Genomic DNA, 27,760 nt, shown 5'->3' on the forward strand with positions numbered 1-27,760 from the left:
CAGCTTTCTGCTATTCCAAAAGAAAAGTTAGGTGATGAGGGCCACTTATTAAAATGATTAAAAGTCCCCATGTAAGATGTTTTACACACCCTCTGCATATATTTAGTTAGTTAACAAACATTTGAAAGCCGTTTCAGGAGTTTGCCATATGTATTACTACTTACTTTTTTTTTTTTTTTTACGCACAGTCCTGCCACCTAGTTTGATTAATGATCCATTAAACAAACAAGTACTAACATGGACATGAGGCACTGAATAATGGTTTTTGGTTTTGATGTTAGGTAAGATATGATTGTTCAGTCAAATGTAAAGCCTAAAAGTAGGTTGACAAGAAAATGATGTTGTACTTCACATTTTTTCGCCACAAAGTCACAGCCATCCTTGTTTTTTTTGAAGAAGCTCAGATGTGACGGCACAGGCATGTTTTTCACGGACCCCCTGTTTATGTTTATTGCAAGCATAGATTGAAGAGATCAAAGATCTACGGAAGAGTATTAGGGCCATGCAGGAGAAAAAATATTTGAGAGGGGAAGATTTTTTTTTATTGTGCACTTCGAGAAAAAAGTCGAAATGTTGAGAAAAAAGTTGAAATGTCGAGGAAAAAAAGTCGAAATGTCTAGAATAATATTGAAGTACAAATTCGAGAAAAAAGTCAAAATGTCTAGAATAATATTGAAATACAATTTCAAGAATAAAGTCAAAATTTCGACTTTTTTTTCCTCAACATTTCGACTTTTTTCTCAACATTTTGACTTTTTTCTCAAAATTGTATTTCAACATTAATCTCGACACTTCGACTTTTTTCTCGAAGTGCACAATAAAAAAAAATCTTCCCCTCTCAAATATTTTTTCCCACGCATGGCCCTAATACTCTTCCATAAAGATCAGTGGGAAAAAAGAGAGGGATTATTGTATTAACAAGTCTTATCATCACGTTTCTCCTCTGCACTAGCCCTGGTTACCTCACCGTTACTTAGCTGAACTGAAGCGCCTGTAGTTGACCCATTTAATTGTTCTGATTATCAGGAGAAGGCTGGCTTTGACAGTGGGAAGTTTGTTTCACTGCACCACAAATCGGCTGAAGCCAAACACAGTACCATGAGTGTTCAGTTTCAGTGCCACGGTGACGGGAATACTGACAGACCAGTCCTTGTTAAAGTGACAGATACTGCTCTTCTCTGCAGAGACAGGGCACATAAACGAGCTCGCCAGGCAGAGGATCGAAAGGTAAATTTACTCCTACCTGTCTAGTTGAATTCATGCCATAGGCCTCGGGGGCAGATTTAAGTACGGGTGACGTGGGCAGCTGCCGAGGGCGGCATCTTGACAGGGAAGACACGGCGTGCAGTCAAATAAAAAGTCTCATGAACATTTCTTTCTATTGCTAATTTGTGAACCCATTAAGTTATATGCTTGTGTTGATATTTTGTGGGTTGAAAAGATCCTACTTGTTAGTTATCTGGACTTTGACTAGCTGATCTCTGAGAGTGAGAGATGTCAAGATAGCAGGCTACCTGTCTGGCAGCTGTCACACTGGAAGGAGAAGGGAGACGGGGAGGGGTTGATGCATAATACATTGATTGTAGAGTGCCAAACCAATGACATTAACTAAGGGTCCTTCAGTGCTAGTCTGTTTTAAAAAAAAATGCAATTTCAGAACAAAACAGATCTGAATCTGTGTATCTTAGCTCAGAAAATATCTTGTTATCCATGTTACGCCACCGTCATAACATATTTCACATCTACCCATGCTCGCAGGACGTGCATGTACAAGTGGAAACAGATAAAAACTTTGCTCAAAATTGTTGTTTTTTTTTTTTTTTTTTCTTTGGCAGATTAACAACATAACATATTTGCTCCAGCACACACATTTATAGTTTTATTAAATCCAGTATTTGGCTGCATAAAATCCGAACTATGATCAGCTGCCAATAATGGGATATTTTTCTAATGAAATTGTACATGACTTTGATTTTAAAATGAATTAAAGGAATCATTATTACTAATCATTAACTATTTAGGGTTATTATGCAATACTTAAAAAAAAAAAAAAACAAAAAGAAATAAATATCTTGCTAAAATAGCTAATTACTTTCAGTGTTGAATTGTAGAACATAACCTACATTTCTATTAAACAAATATTTGAAATAAGGCTGGTTAGAAAATAACTTGAATTTTTTGGTAGCAGTGACATTTTAGTTTTAAAGTAAGAATAATGCTCTTAAACAGTATAAAATTACTAACTTTGCATTCCTTGTAAACCAAGTTTTTAAACACCACCCTGTACAAAGTAGAAAAAATGCATACCTCTTGCAGACAAAGTAAAGTTTAACTCGTGACATTTGAAAAGTAGGAAGTAATAAGTTACATTTCTTGTAAACGAATGCTGTGTGGTGATTATTAGATTGTGTGCTCATGCAATGTGATTATGTTGCATGTTTTGAAATAAGTCTGTAATTTTACTTTTATTTACTTAAAAATCTTTTGTTCAGTTTACATTTGGCTTTTTTTTGTTCAGTGTCATCTTCATTAAATCCAAAATGTGTCTTAGGTCTTGCTCAGTTGTCTCTATGACTGAGCTATCCGTGTTGCAGACCGGATAGGGTGGAGTTACGTGTATACAAACACAGCACCGGTGATAGTAGTGTAAACATGTACGCATTTAGGACTGTAATAACGGGGGAAAAAGCAAATAACGGACATGGGCATGGGTTATAGGTTTTAAATGACTGTTTCGATTTGTGTTTGATTAATTTACTAGCCCTGGTGTCAAGCAACTGCTAGTGGTTTAGATCTACAGAACCGTTCCTGTGAAGTCACCGACACCAGTGGTCCCCAACCTTTTCTGAACCGCGGACCGGTTTAATGTCTGACAATATTTTCACGGCCAATCTAAAGGTGTAGCTGATAAAAACTAAATAACATGACAAGATTGGCATTAAAAACTGTGGTATTTTCTTTATAGTAATAATGATAATAATAATAATAATAATAGTAATAATAATAATAATAATAATAATAATAATAATAATGAACTTTTTTTTTTCGAAAAAATAAAATAAAATAATGGAAATTGTAAATTACCTTCTAATATGAGTATTTCTATAAATGGGTTTTTATGTTTGTTTTCTCATTAACGTTATTTAAAGCCAGGCTTTTATTTTATTTGGTATATATTAAGGAGGCCGATATTTAGTGCTTTTATTTTGAAGGCGTCTCGCCGAGACCTTGTAAACATCCGGCGCTTTGGACTTTAACGATAAAAGTTACCGAGCGAGCGAGCTGCTGAGTCGTTCTGTATTTAAGTTAAATGAAACTTATATGAATGTAGAAAGACTAACTCTATTTTATTCCTTTATAGCTCTTACGGTGTGTTTGCAGTGTATTTACATCCAAGAAATAAAAACATTGTGAACCATCAGTTTGAGAGTCAACCATCAGCTTGCAGCTTAAAGTGGAAGTGTACTAATTTATGTAATTTTTTTTCCCCAGAAAAGGCTTACTTTTGTGACTTTGTCTTTCTTTTGTTGTTTGTATATTTTGATTTTTCATTGATTCTATAAATATCCATTTGTTTTAGCGCTTCACTTCTGCCTTAAAGTGGATTTAGTCCAAAACAAAGCAACGTGTTTCGTTTATTGTGAGTGTGTGGTGTGATAACGTGAATAATGATAGTCACTGTAGAAAGAGATGACAGGAAGCTGGAATGACAAGAAACATCTAAAGAAGATAATCTCAGGTGATTTAATAAATTAAAATTTCTTTGATAAAAAAAATTAATCACGTTAATGATTATCATCACTCAAATAGCAGTGGGTGACAGTTTCATAGGATGCAGCACCGTCATTGAGTTCCTCAGATCCTACAGGAAGAACTGACATAGGGATGTGTACTATGAGAGAGGGTCACACAGTCAATGCTGCTTGCTCTTACGGGCGTTCACAGCGAATACCATCAGAGGAAAATACCGGGTAGGTTCCGTCTCAGCCTCTCTTGGTTTAGAGGCTGGATAGCAGTGGGTGACAGACCAGGGGCCTCATTTATAAAGCTTGCTTGCGCACAAAACAGGGCTTGAAAGATGCGCATGCCATCTTCTACGCAAAGGTTGGGATTTATTTAAAAAAAATTAACGGGAAAATGTGCGTATCTCTACGCAAACTTTAATCCTAGCTCACTAACATTTTGAAGATACGGGGAACTGGCGACGCAGACGGTGAGGGGGTGAAATGAAGCGTGTGATCGTGTCCCTCTGTGTTTGAAGCACAGCGTCAGTCAGGACGCGGCCTCTTCCAGCTGCACCATGCGCTTGGGACGCTCTGGTGCTGCTGCTGCAGCCGCCGTGCAGGACACGCCGGGCCGGGAACCTCCTCGTCACCCACCGCGACAACTGGAGAGTGACTGAGGACAGAACAAATAAGTCCAATGTGCCTTTTCCCCGTTGTTGTTGAAATGTATATTAGGGTCAATGACACCTATATTTTCTGAAAAACTGATTTCTTTTCAATTCAAAAAAGGTTTAAATGGATAAAAAAATACCATATATATGAACTACCAATCCCACATATGGACTCACTTGAATTTTATAAAAAATACTAGTTATTTGGGATTTTGTTGTTGTTTTAAGCGTCAAAATGTCATGTGGTGCGACCGTCCGACCATGACTCTTTGAAATCACTCTAAATGTTTAAATCAATCTTCTGCCCTATCTGGCATGATTTCCAAAATGTCTTGTAGTGTGATTGCAACACATTTGTATTCATATTTCCATCATAATATCAAACAAAGTTTGACTGAGGTCCATTTTATGAAATATCATGTGGCGCGACCATTAAAGAAACAACCATTTTTGTATAATACTGAAAACTTGTAAAAAAAAAAAAAAAAAAATGTCAACATGTTAAGGAAATTAATTTATTTTAATATGAATCATGGTTGCACCACATTACCTTTTTTAAGGCTAGTGCCAATTCATCTTGACAAAAAACACTGAAATCACTTAATTTAAAATTTTGATATGAATTTATGTGTACACAACATTCTTAATGTTTGAACTACTGCAATAAATATTCTTTATTTTATTATTTGATAAAAATATATAAAATATAAAATTGACCTGTTGAAAATCCTTATTCGTCATTGACCCATTAATAAACAGATAAAACTGTACTTACCGCTCTCCTCTGTGGTCTCCACCAAATCAGTGTCTCCTTCCCTCTCCAACACGACACCACACACGCTGGCCGTCCCAAGGATGGAGGCTGTTCTGGTGTCCAGCGGTGTGGGCTCCGTTGTGCACCGGCCCCCACCTGTCGCTCTGACGGGGCCGGGCCACTCTCCTCTTGGCCTTCACCTTCAAATCGCACCACTTCTTTTTTTATTTCTGCCACAGATCTGTCCGTGGCACTCACGGCGTGTACAGCAGCAACGACGTGCTGCCACTCACTCGCTTTCTTTTTGTTAGTGATGCCACTACTGTACTACTACCACCAAATAATGTGGTTTTCCTGGCCTCCACCTCATCCACAACATCTCGATCTCGGTCTCTGTGAATTTTCGCTTTCTGGTCTTCCCTGCCATGATTTTTGAGTGTAAAACACCATTGATCAGCAGGCTCATTTATATGGTCAACGCAGTCATGAACTACTTTGCATTGACCATTCATGGTAGAAAGTGGGCGTGTAGAGGGCGGGATATGAGGCGAATTCACCTGCGCAATCTTCCAGGTGGACTGATTTATAAAGAGAACATTGCGTGCAAGTGTGCGTGCACACGGTTTTATAAATCAGGATTTTTTTTGTGCGCACGGCATTTTCGGCTTTTGAGCGCACATACACTTTTAGTATGAATCTTACGCACTCTTTTATAAATGAGGCCCCAGGTCATGTTTTCTTACGTACAGTTCCATATTGGACACTATATATATATACATATACATATTGGACTGCTCTGTGAGCAGCCACAACAGCCATCCGACTTCAGAATGAAGAGGCTTGAAGTATTTAGTTTAGTACTAGAGTCTTCTTTTAATGAACTAACTTTTCTTTTCCAAACTTAAAATCTTTTGGTTTATCTGTAATAATTAGCTGTAGCACCTAGTTTTTTATACACAGCATCAGTGATTAAACATCGATTAAGCGATGCAAACAATGATTAAAATAGTTTGAGTAAGAGCTGGAAACGTTTACTCTTCCTCATTATATTTTAGTTTTGTCAATTCCTCCCATGGGACTGTTTCCCCGTGAGGGCAATGGACTTGTTAATTGTGTGCGAGTTTGTATGACATACCTACATATTGAGAAAAATGCCACTGTAGAAAGAGAGAGAGTGTGTTTGTGTTTGGTTCCTCAGTGGAAGTAAGAGGATTATACTGTTGTGTGTATATAAAGCCACATGAGTATGTAACGGCATTCATCAAAACTGTCTGTTTTTGTAATTTGGAAAACATAACCCATAGTTTTTTTTTAAGATTTGGAAAAGGCCAATATGTTTGTATGACTTGATTGTGTGTGTGTGTGAATTGGGGAAAAGCAAATGTGAAAAAGGGCTCAGGGTGAATAAGTCGGGCAAAAGGAGAGAAGACAAGGGATGAAAATGCACAGGAGAAGAAAGGGGTGTGAAAAGATACAAATAGAACATATGAATAGGTGTGAAAAAGTCTTGACTTGTCACACAACTAAAAGCAATGAGGGCAAGATGGAAGGCAAAAATGAAATACAACCATTATGACAAATAGAAATGAGGAGAAATTTGTTGAAATGATCTAAGCACCGTTTTGCAGATTTAGCAGAAAATAGTGTTTAGTTTTCAGATTGCTGAAAGCTCAGCTATCCACATGCCACTTGTCTTTACTGTGAATATAATGCGTGGTTGTCAATCCAGCATTAATTTGCAGTTTGTTCTTCCCAGGGTCGTCAAGTCTCCAGACGAGAGGTGTAACCCTCCCGCCCTCCGACGGCCTCGAGGGATCCCTGCACCACCGGCAGCACCACCACCACCAACAACCTTCTCTGTTTCACTCCCATAGCTCAGCCTCCTCCTCTTGCCTTTCTCCCTCTCAGGACTTTTGCCTGGACGCCCCCCTGGCCCACCACCACTCCTACCGGGTGCAGCCTTCCAAGCACAGCCTCCATCACGTCAACAAAATTTTGCGAGCCAAAAAGCTGCAGAGACAAGCTCGTACAGGAAACAACGTGGTGAAGAAGAGGGGGCCCGGGCGCCCCAGGAAATACCCATTACCCTCCCCTCCACCTTCCCCACCGCCTGTGGTTGAGTTGAACGAGAGCCGGCACAGGGACAGAGGGGGAGAACGGTTGGCTGGTGGACAAAGGTGGGAGGGGGACACCGTCTCGGATGCTATCGAGTCAGTTGTCCAGGGCCAGCGCCGGAAAGCTCAGAAGAGGAAGCATTGGGAGGGAGACGAGGAAGAGGATGATGAGGTTGAAGAAGACAGGGAGGTGGAAGAGACTGAGGAGCCATTACCAGACAGAGAGGAGAACCTGGGCAGCCTGCCTGCAAGGCCCAGAGCTGTAGCAGGAAGAAGTTGGCCTGCCCAAGAAGAGCATCATCACTTTCAGGGGTAAGCAAAAAATCTTATCCTGGGGGGGGCAGAGTTACACTGCAAAAACTCAAAATCTTAACAAGAATATTTGTCTTATTTCTAGTTAAAATGTCTCATTTTAGTAAAAAAAATCTCATTACACTTAAAACAAGACTCATCACTGGGAAAAACAACAATTTTCACCTGTTTCAAGTAGATTGTCACTTAAAATAAGTAGAAAAATCTGCCAGTGGAACAAGATATTTTTGCTTGTAATGAGAAGATAAATCTTGTTCCATTGGCAGATTTTTTCTACTTATTTCAAGTGAATATCTACTTGAAACAGGTGGAAATTATCAAATAACAAGTTATTTTTCTGGTAATGAGGCTTGTTTTAAGTGTAATGAGATTTTTTTTACTAAAAATGAGACATTTTATCTAGAAATAAGACAAATATTCTTGTTAAGATGTTGAGTTTTGGTTCATTAGGTCCAATTGAGACTTGAAACCACGTTATATTTTTAGATGTAGCTCCATGGAGAGGAAAGCAGATGGCCCAGCCCCCCTGGAACACCTCAACACAGTCTCCAGGGAACCAGCGCCACCCGTGCCCATACCCAGCCAAAGAGAGAAGAGGCCAGCCCGACCTCCGAAGAAGAAGTTCCAGAAAGCAGGACTGTACTCTGATGTCTACAAAACAGACGAGTATGTTGTGATTTTTGTGTTTTTTTTTCCTTGCAGATGTTAACTAACAGCAACAACATATCCTATACCATTTTCTTGCCATTATTAAGCTGCTTTCACTCTTCACATTTTAGCCCCCGCAGTCAGCTTCTGCAGCTTAAGAAAGAAAAACTAGAATACATACCGGGGGAACATGAATATGGACTGTTTCCTGCTCCAATACATGTTGGTGAGTTCAAATTTGATGAGTTCTCCAGTGTTTTTTTATCAGTATCCAAACACACTTTTTAATGTTTGCAGTTTAAAGTTTTGAACAGGATAGTCATGTTCCGAATGTTCAGATCAAAAATTGATAAATCTCATCAAGTTGGATTTCTTGGGTTTGATTGTCAAATCCACAAAGACTTTAACATTTCTTTTACTTAAGTCCTTTTTCGAATATTTACAGGGCCTCTATAATCTCAGCAAAATTATTCAGATGAGCCTTTTTCTAGGGTTAAAACCTTTCTCTTCAGATCTTGACAACCTTTATTTTTAGCTGTTAATCATAAGATTCAGTTTTTTTGTGAATGCTAAAATTCTGGTTTCTTCTTGTGATGAAATAAATATATGTTAAACGTGTTCCCTGGTCTGTGTTTTCAGGGAAGTATCTGAGACAGAAACGCATTGATTTCCAATTGCCTTACGACATTTTATGGTTGTGGAAACATGATCAGGTAATCCTTCTACTTGGAATATTTTTAGGAGTTTTTCCATTGGTATACAGAGGTTTTATAGTAGGAAGCACAATTACTAATATTAGTCTTTAAACCTCTTTTTGTTTACTATTCTGTGTTTCTCTTTCAGCTTTACAAGAGGCCTGATGTCCCTCTTTATAAAAAGATCAGATCAAGTGAGTAATTTCCTTATCTAAATACATTCTACCTTATTGTCTGCAATTTTTCTGTCCTTACATGGCCTAAAATAATTTTTGGGAGGAACTGAGGGAATACTGCACTTTCTTATTGTGATAACTATCTGTCTTACTTACTATAAGTCAACTATTTTTCTTGAGGGGGCAAAAGTAATCAAATTGTGCAAAGCTGCGCGGTTCACAGTCTCAAGATTTCACATCAACTTCTGCAGCTTTTAGATAGTGATAACAGATCCATTTCAACATGTGTGTACTGTAGCACACAGCAGTCGTTGTAGTCAAGGGTCTCTGGGAAATATGTAACCGAGATCCAAACAACAGCAGGAAAACATCCACTCAAACAAGCCAACATAATACTGTCCCAGAATCAGATGAGGCAGGCGTGTTATTAAAATCTGAAACTGACCAGCGGTTTAAACCTCCCAATAATGAAGAAATAAAATAACTCAGCAATTCAGCTTGTACAGCCTGCATTCTTTTAAAACCAAAATCTTCATGGTGCGCTGATGAGTCGCATGCTCATCTGACTTCAGTGCCGAAGAACATTATGTCTTAGTTTATTTTACTGTGTGTAGATTTAACCAGCTTTACGATCACACTCACAGGGGTACCTTGTTTATATTCTCATTTTCATCTTGTATGTGGAATTCTGTGAAATGAAACACACTTCCTCCCCTTGTGGACTGAATTTCAGCCCCTGACATCCAATTTCATGATAATTCATGACTCAACTCTTGAAACTTTAGCTGTTTTTGTTACCAGTTTCATGTAAGACACGGTTAAACCTTATGATGTGTTGAAAAAGTGTTGATAACTGTAAATGATAAGTGTCAATCCTCTGTTTGTTTTTTGCAGATGTCTATGTAGATGTGAAGCCGCTCTCCGGTTATGAAACAACTACATGTAACTGTAGAGTTCAAGAGAGCTCTGCTGAAAAAGGCTGCATGGACGATTGCCTGAATAGGTAAAAACATGCAACAAAATCGAGCCATTAGTAGATTCTACTATCAGCAATCAGTAGTCATACAGGACTGTCTCAGAAAATTAGAATATTCAGATTTTCTGTAATGCAATTACAAAAACGTCATACATTCTGGATTAATTACAACTGAAATATTGCAAGCCTTTTATTATTTTAATACTAATGATCATGGCTTACAGCTTAAGAAAACTCAAATATCCTATCTCAAAAAATTAGAATATTCTGGGAATCTTAATCCTAAACTGTAAACCATAATCAGCAATATTAAAATAATAAAAGGCTTGCAATATTTCAGTTGATTTGTAATGAATCCAGAATGTATGACATTTTTGTTTTTTTTAATTGCATTACAGAAAATAAAGAACTTTATCACAATATTCTAATTTTCTGAGACAGTCCTGTATAGTAATGTCCTTATTCGGGATCAGTATTGTAAATGTTTTGTTAATGGCAAGTAAGCAGGACATCAAAGCAAACAAAACAATGATTCTCCTAGCCTTATTTTACTCTTGTTTTTTGACTCAATCTTCTTAGGATGAGCTTTGCGGAGTGTTCACCCAGCACGTGTCCCTCTGGTGATCATTGTGACAACCAGCACATCCAGAGACATGAGTGGGTTCAGTGTCTGGAGCGATTCCGGGCTGAGGGAAAGGGTTGGGGCATCCGCACCAAAGAGCCTCTGCGGTCCGGACAGTTTATCATCGAGTATCTGGGAGAAGTGGTCAGCGAGCAGGAGTTCAGGTGAGAGAGCCAGCACCGTAGCACTGCAGATGGGAAATGATTTATCATTTTTGTTTTGATGCCTCTCAGTTGCTCAGATTTGGGCATCGTCAAGAAAACATCTCTTTTAACCTTCCGCCACTTATCTCCCATGTTTTAGGAGCCGTATGATGGAACAATACTTCTCCCACAGCGGCCACTACTGTCTGAACTTGGACAGTGGCATGGTGATTGACAGCTATCGGATGGGCAACGAGGCACGCTTCATTAACCACAGCTGCGAACCCAACTGTGAGATGCAGAAGTGGTGGGTATCATTACAGTTTTAAGTTCCCTCCTAATGCTCCTGTGGTACACTTAAGCCTGGGAAAAAAATTGATTGAATTAATTAATTCAAATTTGTTGTTGTGGGCGAATTTAAAAAAATTAATTCTTGTTTTTGTGTAACAGCACATTTTTGGCTCCTCGGAGCTAAAAATGTGCTCCAGAAGCACTACGGGCCAGTCCCAATGACCCCCTAGTCCTACTTTTCAGTCCTACCCCTAAATTTTGCGCGTTCCTGTGAGGGTATTGGTGTCCCAATTCCTCTTTGCATCTAGGGTTAGTGGGCATAACGCAGGGATTAAAGTTCTCCGTCTCTGGACGGATTTCCGTCAATTGGAAAATGAGGGGAAAAAAAAAACTTTGCATGTGAGTTTTGTTGTGGTATAGTTTTAGACTATCCAATGAAATCATGTTAGGCATTAAACTGACGCTGTTGTAAACCAATAAAACTGCCGGAGCCTTGGATTAGCCAATCAGAGCAGAGGAGGCGGTAACTTCGGGATAAAGATTGGCTCTAAGGGCTGGGTCGGTCGGGCTGGGGTGCGAAGCGGGGCTGGGCTCGAGCCGCGGCTGGGGGAGCAGTCGCCCCCCCTCCCCGCCGCCGAAGGCTCGGCAGCCCGGCCTGCCTCGCGGGGCCTTCGTCCAGCGGCGTTCGCGCGTCGTCGGGCGGGGGTCTTTCGCGGGGCGGTGTCCGGCGCCGCGTGGAAGGCGGGCCGGCGGGGGGGATCGGGAACGGCCGTCGGCGGCGGCAACTCTGGACGCGCACCGGGCCGTTCTCGCGGATCTCCCCAGCTGCGGTGCCCGTCGGGGACCCGTTTGCGCGGGCCTCCCGGCGGGTCGCCCCTAGGGTTGCCACCTTTCAGAAATAAAAATAAGGAACGCCTGATTTCAGCAGCGCAGGCGCCAAAAAAGGCAACATCCCCAAAACGTCTAAACTGCATAGAAATGTATTTATTTTATATGAAAAAACTAAATGCTTTGATTTAAAGTTTAAAGTGCTTTAATAGCATTGGATTTGCACGACTGTACAGACAGACATCCACACCAGTAACTGAAATAGTCTCCTATGCTATGCTTGTCCACATCAGCCCAGATGTAGAATATAGCTACAGGTGAAGGTTGGAAAATTAGAATATGGTGTACATTTATTTAAATTTAAAAGGTGAAACTAATATATTACATAGTCTCAATTAGGGTTGCAAAATTCCGGGAATTTTCAAAGTTGGAAACTTTCCATGGGAATTAACGGGAATATATGGGAATTAACGGGAATATATGGGAATTAACGGGAATTAACGGGAATAAATAAGAAATTTACAGAATTGAAGGTTGGCCCTTAACAGGGAACTTAAATATAGTTGGGGGAAATATATTGTAGCATAGTCTTGGCTAAAACAACCAGATTTAATGCAAGTACACTCCTCAATCACATGCACACAGCACATTGCTTACTGCAGGGCTATTGAGGCCACACCCCCTACATGCACTGTGCATTCCTCCATCACATGCACAGGTGATTTCTTGAAGCCTGGAGGCCACACATTTGAGCTCAAAGCACAAGACTATTGAAGCCACACATTTGAGCCCACGGACTATATAAAGTCAAGTAAGTTTTGATAATATTATGGGGTAAATATATTTGATCTATAATGGTATTAATGTTTAACTTGCAAATATTAAATAAAAATGTATTAACACAGTAGCTAGCTAGCTGGTAAGTTAGGTGCTAAATGAAAGCTATTTTTCATTTCATTGACCATTTAAGAGGCTAGCTTATTATGGTGGTAGCTACCTCAAATTTGATGCTGTTTTTTCTGACTCCAGCAAGACGGTTTTCTGTAACCATTGGACCATGGATATCTGCTTATGACAAAATAAATATTTACATTTATGTTTGGATATGATACAGTTTGTTTAAATTACCCCCAATTTCCAGTTAATTCCCATAAATTCCCATAAATTCCCAATAATTCCCATAAATTCCCATAATTCCCATGGAAAGTTTCCAATTTGGAATATTTCCAAAATTCCCCAGCTTAACTTCCCATGGAAAGTTTCCGGAAAGTTTCCGGAAATTTACCGGAAATTTTCCACCCCTTTGCAACCCTAGTCTCAATACATACAAAGCAACACATGTTAAACCTTTATTTGTTATAATTTTGATGGTTGAATTCTTTATTGATTTCATAAAGATTTTTTATTTGGGGTTTTCATAAACTGAGCCATAATCACCAAAATTATAACAAATAAAGGCTTGAAGTATCTTACTTTAAATGTAGTGGGAAATAAGATATTTGTTTCACCTTTAGTTGAATTTACTACGAATGAAGTTTTGTGATATTCAACTTTTCCGACCTTCACCTGTAGATTATGACATCAATAAATAAGAGCATAATATATGTCCGTATTGTTTCAATAGGGAACGCAACTTTTAATTCGCAATTACGTAACATTTCCGCATATCAAGGGATGGGTGGCGAGCCTTGTCACCTCGGCTGGCGCCTAGCAGCTGACTTAGAACTGGTGCGGACCAGGGGAATCCCACTGTTTAATTAAAACAAAGCATTGCGAAGGCCCACGGGGGTGTTGACGCCATGTGATTAGGAAAACCTTCCTCTCAACAATAACATCATCATCTCTTTGTCTGCACTAACACCATCATTGATTGTCCATGAAACAGTCCAGGATGCTTTCATCACCTTGGCCAAAGCCTTGCCAAGTGCAGTGACATCAGAGCAGCTGGTCAACTGGATGAAGAAGTGCAGTTTACCAGGTCGACTCAGATCTAGGAGAACAGGCCTAAGGCTTTAATGACCAATTGATGTGGACAAAAAGCAAAGCAAAAGCAAACTAACAATAATAAAACTGCTCAAAAACACCTTCCTCCTATAAAATGCTATTGGTCTCGAGTATTTAAATAGTGTTGGTTAAAAGTCTTATTACACCTTAAATGCTGTATTAGAAAACAGAAGGGCTAACACAGCATTTAACTTTTTTACTTGAAACCTTTGGGAAGCGACCGCATATGAACTGGCGTGAAAAAATTTTTTCAGTCAAAAATATTTTTTTTGCTTTAATCCCTGGCATAACGAGGGCTAGGGGGCATCAATCTAGCCCTTCAGAGCGAGGGTTTTCAGATGCTGACTCGCTGACCGAGGACTAGAGAAATTTCCCAGAATACTTTTCGTCGTCATTTGCAGACTGAATCAAACGAAAAAACATGGCGGACATTTCTCATTTTTTAGTGAATAAAATCAATGTTTTGAGTTAGTTTCTGCATAAAAATGCGTTTTGATTACATTTCTAGCGAGAAATATATATTTTACTTTCATAATATTCACTCAGTGAATGTACATAATCACTTGCTTGCTCGTTTTTCAGATCTCGCCAGAATAAAGGCTGATTTATGGTTCAGCGTTACACCAACGCAGAGCCTACAGCGTACGGGGCGCGCGTCGCCGCGTAACCTACGCCGTAGGCTCTGCGGCTATTTAACACGGAACCATAAATCAGCTCCCGAGCCGGCGGCTCTTCTCATCCCAAAAACATTGGAGCAAATTTCTTAACAGGCGTTATTTGGATAAACTGAGCCCAGGTTGGGGATCTTAACGGTTACTTTTACGCCTGAAAAAATATTAAAACTTAATAAAGTGGCATATTAACAGCGCTACAGCAGAAATTAAAACAGCTTTTATCCCTGGGCTTCCTGATATGGTGACGTATGTGCAAACGTAACTACGCAGTCGCTTACGTACCCGAACGTAAACCACGCAGTGACGTAGCAAGTGGTGTCCCAATCCCTAGGGAAGATTACAAGGGCCCTACTCATTTTTAGGGCTAGTGGTAGAAAGTAGGGAGTGTATTGGGATTGGCTCTAACACTAGTGTTAGTTTCACATAGCACTTTGGCCAGCGACAACAACATCATAGCACAACAACAGCAGGCGACAACGAGGCTACCGGTGAGAGTGGGAAGTTTGTTCCCAAGAAAGGAATAAAATCATCTGTTGTTTGGAACTGGTATGGATTCACTGCAACAGACGTGGAGCAAGAGACCCGACGCCGCAGAATTTGCCTAAAGCCCATCGCAGCAGCAGCACAAACCTGTTCCAACACCTGGAACAGAGGCGTCCAGCCCAATATGAGAAATGCCAGTCTCTCCGAAACTAACAAAACCGCAGTGACCAACAAACCTTAGCTAAAAAACAGCTCACTGCAGCCCAATCCTTTGCACAAGGCGCCGCATAAATAAACACTGGTCTTGATTTGAGCAAATGTCCAAGTAGTCTTAAGCTATTAATCTTTAGCAACACAGTTTGTTCAATTAATACAAATCTGTAAAATTCCCTGTTAATTTCAATTAGAATTACAATTTTGGATATCAGTTGTAATACAAGTCCTGTTGCACTCGTCTTTCTGGAGAAAAAAAGCTAGCGTTTGTTTATTTACGGGTCCACTTCATACCATATTAATTTGATAAATGTCAACTTTTATACTGAAAGGGACTTTTTTAAATAAAAGAAAACTACAATATAATTGTATAAGGCATCTGTGATGACAACTGAGCATACACATGTACTATGTGCATGTTAAAATTGTTTGGGAGACAGTTGCCTTGTGCAACTTTTACAGCTCTGGCATGAATGTTCAGCTTTTCTTCTTTAGAAATGATTGGAAACAGTATTTTGTTTTATAAATGGCTTAATCACTTAAAGTTAATGAACTGGGAAGTAGACAGCCTATTACCATAATGCTTTTACTAATTGCTGTTTGTGCCTGATCATTTGGTTGAGCTCAGTAGTTTCCTATTTCCTCTGTAATAGAAAAACTGTGAAAATACCAGAAATGTCCTGCTAATGGCATTGCAGAAATTATTTTAAACAAGGTGAGAGCATTCCAACCTGCCCAAAAACGCCTGGTGGGCATGCTCTCACAACAAGGAACAAGTGTTAAGAGAGCACGCATATTTAAATGTCACTTTAGAGCACATTGTCTATTCATTGCAGGTTTATGAGATTCATTATTAAACCTAAGGCATGGAAAGGTGTTCAAAGTGCAAACAAAGCAATATTGTTGTCTTAGGTGTCTTAGGGTGCTTTCACACCTGTCCTGCTTGGAGCAGTGGTTCCGGAACAGGGCCACAGGTCTGAAAGCACCCTTACCCCTGCTGTGAAAGAGACACGTGTGGGAGCTGCGCTTCACTGGAAAGGAAAGGGTTCTACCTTGAAACCCCAACCTTATAAACGTGGTTCTGTGGTAATCTGATGAGATTGCTTCACTTTTGCTGTACAGCGACCTTAATGGCGTAAAGTCCTTGCAACCTGCCAAGACAATTTACTAGTTTCCTGAGGGTTTTTTCTCCCACCATGGGGACTTCACAGCAGTTTGAGACCTGGATAAGCAGATCTCTCTCTGTGCCTGATTTTCCTAAGTTAAACCTTTTTTATTTGTCGTTGAATCTGAAGAATTGCTCATTGGCGTTTTATTTGGTGTTTCCAATTGTAGACAGCCTAGTAGTGACCTCAGAAGAATGTACTGACCCAAATATAAGATGAGTTGGGGTTAATTCCCACTCTGAATATATCTGAAAAAGTTAGGTGGATTTATATTGAGGGTCCTCACTTAAACTCAGTGTTACATCTGAAACAAATGGTGACACAGTTCCACCAACCTGAATGTGAAGATGCTGCGTGAATGAGCCATGGAAAAAGCACTCGTGCTTGGATTTAATTTTTGTTTTAAAGTCTACTAAAACAAGATGAGATTGCAGTCTTTTTCCAAAATATGTCTTGAAAAAGGGAGGTCATCCTGTCAGTGGGGTTATCTGATAATACCACGTCCTACAATATCAACCCACTCATAATCGGAGACACCGTACTTCGTATGTGAGTATGTTATGTAGAATGGCCCGGTTGAAACAAGACTCCACAAGGATGGGGGTTTTCAGCACAAAGCCTGACAAGCCATCCATCTTGTCACATAAGAGAGATTATATGCAACCAGGCCTTTATTTATCTAAGGTATTATCTAGACTACACCTTAGATAATGCGTTTTTTACCTGTCCTTTTTACATTAACTGACACGGGGTGGCGTGTCGAGCCGGCCCCGCCAATAACTGGCCTCCGATCGTATTTAATCGTGGGTCATAATGTAAACAGAACTGACGCAGGTTGGCAGATCATGGGTAGGATTTGTTGATGACAAAACGAGGATGTCCGCGAGTTCCTCCTCCTCAGAGTTGTGGACATCATAAATCAGCATATAAGGGAATCGTAATCTGCAAATGGCTACTTAAATGACAGAAACAAAACCAGAGTCATTAACAAACTTAACCCTTGTGTTGTCTTCAGGTCAAGGAAGGAGGAAGGGAAGAAGGGAGGAAAGAAGATAGAAAGAAAAGAAGGGAGTAAAAGAAGAAAGGAAGGGGGGGAGAAAAGAAGAAAGGAAGGGAGAAAAGAAGGAAGGGAGGGAGAAAAGAAGGAAGGAAGGGAGGGAGGGAGGGAGGAAGGAAGGAAGGAAGGAAGGAAGGAAGGGAGAAGGGAGGGAGGGAGGGAGGAAGGAAGGAAGGAAGGAAGGAAGGAAGGGAGAAGGAAGGAAGGGAGGAAGGGAGGAAGGGAAAAAAGAATGAAGGAAGGGAAAAAAGAATGAAGGAAGGGAAAAAAGAATGAAGGAAGGGAAAAAAGAATGAAGGAAGGAAGGAAGGGAAAAAAGAATGAAGGAAGGAAGGGAGAAGGAAGGAGAGAGCAGGAGGAAAGAAGGAACAGGAGAATTAGGTCATTTTGACCCAAAGACAGTACAAGGGTTAAGAGCCTTAGAAAGAAGTTATTTGCGGTCAACAACCACAACAGCAGGAGCAGTGGAGGGAGACTGAAGGTCATATTTGTACTTGTATATTTGTATTAACACTTACTGTTAGAGCAACTGAATGAACATAGTTTCCACTCTTCCACTTAACACGTCATAACTTGACATCACTTCCTTTGAAAGCTGGAAATATCAGAAAATATCAACTTAAAGGAGCTGTATGTAAGAGCAATAATAAAACGAATCATAAAATGACCCCGATATGTCAACAGACATTTAAAAATCATGTTCATTTCAAATACTTATGTCACTGACAACAGCACTCAAGCCAGGATATTCCAGTTTAAAAAGAGGAGTTGCAGCCCTCAACTGATGTTTATGTTGTCATTTTTTGTTTTGGTCTGAAGCTCCACCCTCCACCTATCTCCCAATCACCAAGTCAGTATTGTTTCTGAAGCTCCACCCTCCACCTATCTCCCAATCACCAAGTCAGTATTGTTTCTGAAGCTCCACCCTCCACCTATCTCCCAATCACCAAGTCAGTATTGTTTCTGAAGCTCCACCCTCCACCTATCTCCCAATCACCAAGTCAGTATTGTTTCTGAAGCTCCACCCTCCACCTATCTCCCAATCACCAAGTCAGTATTGTTTCTGAAGCTCCACCCTCCACCTATCTCCCAATCACCAAGTCAGTATTGTTTCTGAAGCTCCACCCTCCACCTATCTCCCAATCACCAAGTCAGTATTGTTTCTGAAGCTCCACCCTCCACCTATCTCCCAATCACCAAGTCAGTATTGTTTCTGAAGCTCCACCCTCCACCTATCTCCCAATCACCAAGTCAGTATTGTTTCTGAAGCTCCACCCTCCACCTATCTCCCAATCACCAAGTCAGTATTGTTTCTGAAGCTCCACCCTCCACCTATCTCCCAATCACCAAGTCAGTATTGTTTCTGAAGCTCCACCCTCCACCTATCTCCCAATCACCAAGTCAGTATTGTTTCTGAAGCTCCACCCTCCACCTATCTCCCAATCACCAAGTCAGTATTGTTTCTGAAGCTCCACCCTCCACCTATCTCCCAATCACCAAGTCAGTATTGTTTCGGCATCCGGGTTGCCAGCTCGGCTCTAATTATGGCAGCCATGGCAGCCTACGTTCCTGCTGCATTCTGCAGCCTACCTGGCAACCTCTGGTCGGGGGGAGGAGGGGGAGGGTACACGCCGCTCAACAATATTTTGAAAGTGACTGCAGTACCAGTTTTGGACATTTCTTACAGACGGCTCCTTTAGTGTTCAGATTTCTTTGATTTCTCTTTGGACTGGCCTACGTTCACCTCATGAGCGCAGGTATGGGCAGGTCCATGTGAGCCTGAATAGGAACACGCGGGTATAGGTGATGGATGGATGACTTGAAATTGACTTCAATTTTACGTTTATTTTGTTTTAAGAAGTTGAATCATTTCACTGTTTTTCAGGTCAGTGAACGGGGTGTACAGGATTGGGCTCTTTGCTCTCAAGGACATCAGCAATGGGACTGAACTCACCTATGACTACAACTTCCACTCCTTCAATACGGAAGAGCAGGTGAAGCATCATCAAATATGTTCTCCTCTTTGTGGACCAAAGATCCTTCAGACTTCTGTGACAAGCTTTGCTTTCAGAAGCATAAAACAAGTTCATGCCCAAACCTACAACTGCTATCAGGGATCAACAATAAGAGAAGCAAACAATAAAAAAGCATCCAAATAGAGTTTGAGCCAAATAAATGTCAGCTTGAATACACCTACAAACTGTTTAATCTTTTTTCTGTTTCACTTTTTATCCCTCGTTTGCTTCTGTACAAGTTGTTTTCAAAGATACCATCACCGCTTTTTAGTCTCAGAAAAGTAAGCACATTAAACACTTTTTGTTGGCTCTTCCTTCACAGCAACCGTGCAAGTGTGGCTCAGAGAGTTGCCGGGGCATCATCGGAGGGAAGAGTCAGCGTATTAACGGCCTGCCCGGGAAAACGGGAGGTGCACGGCGACTGGGTCGACTCAAGGAGAAGAGGAAGTCAAAACACCAGCTCAAAAAACGAGTGAGTGAATCATGACAATGAAAATATTATACAGCACTGTCTCAGAAAATTAGAATATTGTGATAAAGTTCTTTATTTTCTGTAATGCAATTAAAAAAAACAAAAATGTCATACATTCTGGATTCATTACAAATCAACTGAAATATTGCAAGCCTTTTATTATTTTAATATTGCTGATTATGGCTTACAGTTTAGGATTAAGATTCCCAGAATATTCAAATTTTTTTAGATAGGATATTTGAGTTTTCTTAAGCTGTAAGCCATGATCAGCAATATTAAAATAATAAAAGGCTTGCAATATTTCAGTTGATTTGTAATGAATCCAGAATGTATGACATTTTTGTTTTTGTAATTGCATTACAGAAACTCACAATATTCAAATTTTCTGAGACAGTCCTGTATGTTCTTTTGAATGAATTATGTTCCAAGTTTACTTAATTTAAGATAAGTTAGGGGTTCATCTTTTCAGTGATAACGTTGACTCTTGAGTGCCTACGTTTTTGCTTGGTTGGTGAAACCGCTGTCCAAAGGCATTCATAGTTGGCCACAAAGTTTATTTAAAAAAATCACTACTTAAATCACTGCTTGTTTTAATGCTCTTGTATTTATATTTAGGAGGAAGAGTCGAGCGACAGCAGCAAGTTTTATCCTCATCTCATGAAGCCCATGTCTAACAGAGAGAGGTAAATACACACAAATACTGAATAAGTCTATGTATAGATCCTATAAACATTATTTGATTGGAATCCCTTACAACGGTTTGTCAAGATTGTAGTTTTTGATCTTTATGCTTAATAGAGTGGTGTATTGGCATTGATGCCATTTTATGAGCCCTGAACAGTTCATAATTAATGACTTCCTTATGATTTTTATTGTTGATGATGTGTGGTACTTCTCTTAGTACCATGTTAGTTAAGGTGAGAACATAGTAAATATAATGTGATAATACAGCAGAAAAGGAAACATTCATGTGAAACAAGATGAGAAAGAAAAAAAACACTTACTGTACTCTCTACCTCAATTTTCAGAAATTTTGTCCTGAAGCACAGAGTTTTTCTCTTAAGAAACTGGGAGAAGATGAGGGAGAAACAAGAGCTGCAGAAAAGAGAGGGTGAGAGAGAGAAGGATGCCAGCAGTCTCTCCCTGTATACACGCTGGGGGGGAGTTATCCGAGACGATGGCAACATCAAGTCAGGTGAGAGTTCAAGCTCAGAGGTTTCACGAGCTGTTGATGTAAATTTCAGAAAACTTGCAGAAAAAAGCTTATCAAGAAAATCCCTGGAAAGTAGCTAATAAATGTCTGTTTATTTTCCCTGCATACCTGTAAACGCCTCTCTGAGTGTATAACTCACAATGAACATTAATACACATTATTATTTTTTCTTTATTTGGTATGGACATCACAATTACATAGGACAAACCAAATGCACTGTTTGAGTGTTTTAGCATACATGCTAATTTGCAACACTTGTCCACAGGAGGCTTTTAAAAAAAGTACAGACAATAAAATATACAATAAAATTAGAGGATGACATAAGATATAAAGCAAAGACAACATAATTCAAGAGCAGAACCAGACCTGACCTATTCATGCAGGCACTGTTGTTTAGATTTGAGCCATAGTTTGAGTCCTCTGTTGAAAATATTGCCACGCGTTTCTAATTTTAAATTAGTGGATAGAGAATTCCAGAGTTTTGCACCCTTCACAGAAAAGACAGACTCACCAAAAGAGTCTTATACTTTGGGATACGACAATCACCATTGGTGGAGGCCCGTGTGGTTACTCTACCTAATAACTACTTCAGAAGAACAGGGGGGAAACATGATTATGTAAACATTTAAAAAACTCTTTAAGACTACTAACATTCACAAAGTTTTCAAAAGTGAAAAGGTTGTGTTTTCTTAAAATTTCACAGTGGTGCCATCTCATAGGTTTCTGATCCGTAATTTTTATTGGCTGCTTGTATAATGATATTATAGGTTTTAGAGTTGGAGAGGCAAATGACCATGATGTGATGCAATATGACAAATGTGAAAAGATCATTGCGTGCATGTATAATCGAGCAGTTTGACATGACAAATTCCTTCGAATATAACGAAATAAATTTAGATTTGGTTTGACCTTCTTGGAAATGTGCTTAACCTGACTGTCGAATTTTAAATTATTGTCTAGAATAATGCCTAAGTACTTGACTTCGGTCACTACATCAATTTTTTTCATTGCTCTGTTTCTAGATGTTTTCCTGACGCAGTTCTCAGCTCTGCAGACGTCGCGGTCGGTACGCACACGGAGGCTCGCTGCAGCCGAGGAAAACACAGAAGTAACACGCACTGCACGCCTCGCACACATCTTCAAGGAGATCTGTGACATGATCACCAGCTACAAAGGTTAGTGTCGTGCAAAGGTGTCAGCCACTAATCTACTGTTCTAATTTATCTAATTAATCCTCATTGTCTGACCTCTAGACTGGTCTGAGGTTTGATGTGGCCTCCAGATTATATCTTTTTTTTTTCTTTCTCATTGAATTTACAAAAAAACAAGGCACATTGTACATTCCAAAAAAACATTTTCATCAAAGAGCACTGAGCGACCAATGAGTAAAACAAAACAAAGAAGATACACAGCGAAAAGAAAAAAAGGAATAAACAAACAAACCAAAAGAAGTGATCAGTCAGGAATTAGGGAACAAAGATACTTTTGAAGATGCTGGGCTTTTTGAATCGTGCAAGATTTTAAATATTTTTTGTACTGAATTATTTCATTTAAATATGCAATAAAGATTGAATTAATTTTCAAAAAGCGACATTTATGAATAAAAGATTTAGCCAATATAATTAAATTATTAATCCCAAAGTCTATTTTTTTGTCCTCCACTTGTAAACCAACTTTAATGCTTTCAAATGTAAGAATAGGAATGGTTTGATCATTATATTATCCAGTATTAAAGCTTCCCAAAAGGTACTGGTTAAGCTACAAGAGAAAAGAAAAAGATGCTCTAAGGTTTCGATGTCTGTGTTACAAAAAGTACAATTATTCAAATCTAAATTAAACCTTTTTATGTAAAAAATCATTACATGGATAAACCTCATTCATTATTTTAAAATGAACGTCTTTAGCCCTAGGTGGAAGTGGAAAGGAGAGGTAACGGGTTCTCATCTTAAATAAAAAAACTAGTAGTATAACGTTGAAACATATGTTTCCTCTTCAAAGGTGAAGAGAAACACACCAAAGTAAAATTAGTTCTCAAGAAAAAAAATACGACCATCTATAACCAAAGAAGGCATTTGTGGACTAACCACAGAATAAGTCATCATGCCTTTAAGTTGGAGAATCATCGCTTGTGGAACTGCCTTAATTTCCAGATTATATATTTATATCTTATATCTCTATCCTTTCAGATTATATCCATAATGCTAATATCCACTGAATGATAAGGCTCTGTGATTAGAAAATGATGACAGGAGTGTTATTTTGTTTTCCCGCAGACTCAGCGGGCCAGACACTTGCTGCTCCGCTGGTTAACCTTCCATCCAGGAAGAGGTAAAACTGCAAACCCAACTAGTTCATTCTCAATGTTTCACTGCTTTCTAGACAGAAATGTTATTTGAACTGTGTCTCAGTGTACAGTACCCACATGGTGTAACAGTTTTATCATTCACCGCACATTTGAACCGTGAAAGCGTGTGTTGATTCTCTCCAGCATTGATGGCAATCAGTTGGTGTCAAAACAAAGAAATCTCCTCGTTATTTTAGCAACATGGTACTAAACATTTGGTGTCCATGTCTACATGGATATTCATTTTTGCTATTATCAGATGATTTGAGAATAATGCCAAACTGCATTTGTAGAGAGTAATGCTGCTGTCGTTGTGTTTAATCAGGAACAGCCAGTACTATGAGAAGGTGTCTGACCCTCTGGACTTGAGCACCATCGAGAAGCAAATCCTCACTGGCCATTATAAGACCGTGGAAGCGTTTGACACAGACATGCTCAAAGTCTTTCGCAATGCTGAGGTAGGAAGGTGTCTGATCAGCTGCTGCCCTTGATGATTTTCTACGTTATTTAAAAAAAACGTCTAATATTTACACTATTTTATACTTAATCACATCAAGCATTATACAGGACTGTCTCAGAAAATGACAATATTGTGACAAACCCTTTATTTTCTGTTTTGCAAAAATGTCATACATTCTGGATTCATTACAAATCAACAGTTTAAGAAAACTCAAATATCCTATCTCAAAAAATTAGAATATTCTGGGAATCTTAATCTTAAACTGTAAACCATAATCAGCAATATTAAAATAATAAAAGGCTTGCAATATTTCAGTTGATTTGTAATGAATCCAGAATGGATGACATTTTTGTTTTTTTAATTGCATTACAGAAAATAAAGAACTTGATCACAATATTCTAATTTTCTGAGACAGTCCTGTACATTTGAGTCCCACAGTTCTCACACACACACACAACTGTGGAAGTGGGATTTAACTTCTGGGCTGCAGATCGTCTGAACACGTTACAGAGCCTTTTGATTTACGTCTGTATAATTTAGGAGTTTCAACAAGTGCCACTTGAAAGTTCTCAGGGTAGATTAGTCTTCCATTCAGTGGGGCTTGAAGTGGAGGTATAAATTACTTTTTCTCGCCGAGGCCCTCGTTTGAAAGACCAAAAAAGAAGGAAGGGAAAGCTTTTTTTTCTTTAACAGTGAACTTTTTGGTGCTTTGATGGCTTGTCTGTGAATTTTGATAGTTTTCAAGGTCCCTTTTTCTGTCGTTAACATATAACCCCAGAAAACTGTCCATAGATCTGGAAACAATTCGCTAAATAATTTGAGTGAATTATGGTATTAGTATGATTTGTAGTATGACTTAAATAGGTTGTAAGTTTGGAGTCAAATCCTAATATGACTGTCTTGCTCTTTCGCATAGAAATATTATGGTCGCAAGTCATCCGTGGGCAGGGACGTATGTCGACTGAGGAAAGCCTACTACAGCGCCCGTCATGAAGCCGCGGTGCAGATTGATGAGATTGTGGGTGAGACGGCCAGCGAGGCCGACAGCTCGGATTCTCTGGAGCGGGACCACGGCCACCACCACCACGGAGGAGGGCCGGGGCCCCACGACAAAGATGACGACGTCATCCGGTGCATCTGTGGGATGTACAAAGATGAAGGGCTGATGATCCAGTGTGAAAAGTGTATGGTAAGGAGTCACAATGACAGCAAACGTGTGGATAAACTCTCTTTCTGCCATAAAAACAAAATCATTTCCATGTTTTCTCACTAGCACATAGAATACACCTTTATGCACATTTCTATTGAGACTACGGGCCAGTCCCAATCCCCCCCTAGTCCTACTTTTCAGTCCTACCCTTAAATTTTGCGCGTTCCCGTGAGGGTAGTGGTGTCCCAATTCCTCTTTGCATGTAGGGCTAGTGGACATATCAAGGACTAGTGTGTATGGATCTAGCCCTTCAGAGTGAGGGATTTCAGATACTGACTCGCTGACCGAGGGCTAGAGAAATTTCCCAGAATGCTTTTCGTCATCATTTGCAGACTGAATCAAACAAAAAAATATGGCGGACATTTCTAATTTTTAGTGAATAAAATCAATATTTTGAGTTAGTTTCTGCATAAAAATGTGTTTTGATTACATTTCTAGCGAGAAATATATATTTTACTTTCATAATATTCACTCAGTGAATGTACATATTTAATCACTCGTTTGCCCGCTGTTGCAAAGTATTTTCAGATCTCGCCAGAATAAAGGCTGATTTATGGTTCCGCGTTACACCAACGCAGAGCCTACGGCATAGGTTACGGCGTAGGTTACGCGGCGACGCACGCTGTACGGTGCGCGTCACCGTGTAACCTACGCCGTAGGCTCTTCGCCGATTTAACGCGGAACCATAAATCAGCTCCCGAGCCGGCAGCTCTTCTCATCCCCGAAAACATCGGATCAAATTTCTTAACAGGGGTTATTTGGATAAACTGAGCCCAGGTTGGGGATCTTAACGGTTACTTTTACACCTGAAAAAATATTAAAACTTAATAAAGTGGCATATTAACAGCGCTACAGCTGAAATTAAAACAGCTTCTAGCTCTGGGCTTCCTGATATGGTGTGACGTATGTGCAAACGTAACTACGCAGTCGCTTACGTACCTGAACGTAAACCACGCAAGTGGTGTCCCAATCCCTAGGGAACATTACAAGGGCCCTACGCCTGTGGCTTCATTTTTAGGCCTAGTGGTAGTGAGTGAGGGCTAGTGGTTGAAAGTAGGGTGAATATTGGGATTGGCCCTCCGACTAACACCGTGTCCACACTGCATGCGGCGCGAGCGAGCGTCAGCGTCAAAAACAGTTCCATTGCTTTATTTTTTATTTGCACTGTCTACACTGGTTGCGAGCGACGCGGCGCGATGCGGCGCGACGCGGCGCGCCGTTTTGAGCTGGACTTTTGTCGCACGCCCTGCTCCTATTTTCTTCCCGTCGGTCGCATTGAAAGCCGGTTGAAAGTTGGAAAAAAAAGTTGAAAGCGCTGTAGGAAACAGTCATTTCAATACAAGAACCTCAATAAAGCGGCAGCTGCTGGAGGGAGATCGCCAAGGAGCTGGAAGGTTCTGATAAGATAATAAGATATAATAAGAATCTTATCTTAATCTTATTAGGGCTTAATTTGTGCCGGATCCAACAAGATCTGGTACCTATTTGATCATTTCTCGTGTCCTCTGCTTTTTCCCACATCCCAGTAATGATCTGACATGCTCACATGTTTGCTGCATTTAACACCACGAACACGCCGGTCACTCCAGCTGTTCGCTGTTTGATTGCGTCAACACACGCCGTTATTTTGTTCGTTTTTTTCCCCACTTTGGTCGGACGTTAGACCTGCTTCTATTTTCTTCCTGCCGCCTGCGTTGAAAGTCGGTTGTAACCGCTGTAGGAAACAGTCATGATGAGGAACGGCTGATCCAGTTAGTTGAAATGAGAAGTTATCTCTATGATTCCTCCTCATTTCACTACAAAAACCTCAATAAATTGGCAGCTGCTGGAAGGAGAGGGACAGGGAGCTGGCAAAGGGAGCGCACGGGCGGTTGGTGGGGCGAATAAAAGGCGAGTCTCGGGCGGGTGAATAAAGGCAGATTTATGGTTCCGCGTAAAATCGACGGCGTAGGGTACGCGGCGACGCGCACCGTTCGGTGAGTGCGCCGCGTAACCTACGCCATAAGGTCTGCGTTGGTGTAACGCAGAACCATAAATCAGCCTTTTAAAAGGCGAGTCTCCGCTGTCAATCAAAAGAACGTGGTAGAACGTGGGGGCCGATAACGCATTCAGTGTGGACAGAGCGCGTCCGATTCCACGCAGTGCGACGCGACAGTCGGACGCTCGCATGCAGTTAGGACAAGCTGTAAGGAGATTTTCCGAGGAGTGAGTAGTGGTTCCGTCCATATATTATTTTGAGCTTGTGTTTTTAGAAATACCATTGGCTATATGAATTCCCAAGAGAGTGGAGGGTGGCAGTTCTAGCTGGCCCATAATCTGTAGTAGTTATAAGTTCTGTTGTTTTCATATGGGGAAATGATGTCGTTCTAGGTGTGGCAGCACTGTGACTGTATGCGGCTGGAGAGTGAGGTGGAGCACTACTTGTGTGAGCTGTGTGAGCCTCGTCCTATAGACAACGTAAGTCTGTCTTGCCTTTCTTGTTGGTTACTTTATT

The 27,760-nt window shown here is 40.1% G+C and overlaps 1 protein-coding gene across 1 annotated transcript in view; it reads left to right on the top strand.

Annotated features, from left to right (window-relative positions):
* ash1l (ash1 (absent, small, or homeotic)-like (Drosophila)) overlaps nt 1-27,760 on the top strand; it is a 52,789-nt gene that overhangs the window by 18,708 nt on the left and 6,321 nt on the right. The window contains exons 5-21 of the mRNA XM_061742229.1: nt 6,907-7,576; nt 8,063-8,242; nt 8,356-8,450; nt 8,864-8,937; nt 9,068-9,113; nt 9,990-10,098; nt 10,651-10,857; nt 10,997-11,143; nt 19,438-19,546; nt 19,890-20,039; nt 20,655-20,722; nt 21,068-21,234; nt 22,275-22,427; nt 23,526-23,580; nt 23,922-24,054; nt 24,973-25,245; nt 27,637-27,723. Coding sequence (XP_061598213.1) covers nt 6,907-7,576; nt 8,063-8,242; nt 8,356-8,450; nt 8,864-8,937; nt 9,068-9,113; nt 9,990-10,098; nt 10,651-10,857; nt 10,997-11,143; nt 19,438-19,546; nt 19,890-20,039; nt 20,655-20,722; nt 21,068-21,234; nt 22,275-22,427; nt 23,526-23,580; nt 23,922-24,054; nt 24,973-25,245; nt 27,637-27,723 — 2,723 coding nt within the window. The remainder of the gene's footprint in view (nt 1-6,906; nt 7,577-8,062; nt 8,243-8,355; nt 8,451-8,863; nt 8,938-9,067; nt 9,114-9,989; nt 10,099-10,650; nt 10,858-10,996; nt 11,144-19,437; nt 19,547-19,889; nt 20,040-20,654; nt 20,723-21,067; nt 21,235-22,274; nt 22,428-23,525; nt 23,581-23,921; nt 24,055-24,972; nt 25,246-27,636; nt 27,724-27,760) is intronic.

Source organism: Cololabis saira, chromosome 15, assembly GCF_033807715.1.
Source record: "Cololabis saira isolate AMF1-May2022 chromosome 15, fColSai1.1, whole genome shotgun sequence".
Taxonomy (NCBI): domain Eukaryota; kingdom Metazoa; phylum Chordata; class Actinopteri; order Beloniformes; family Belonidae; genus Cololabis; species Cololabis saira.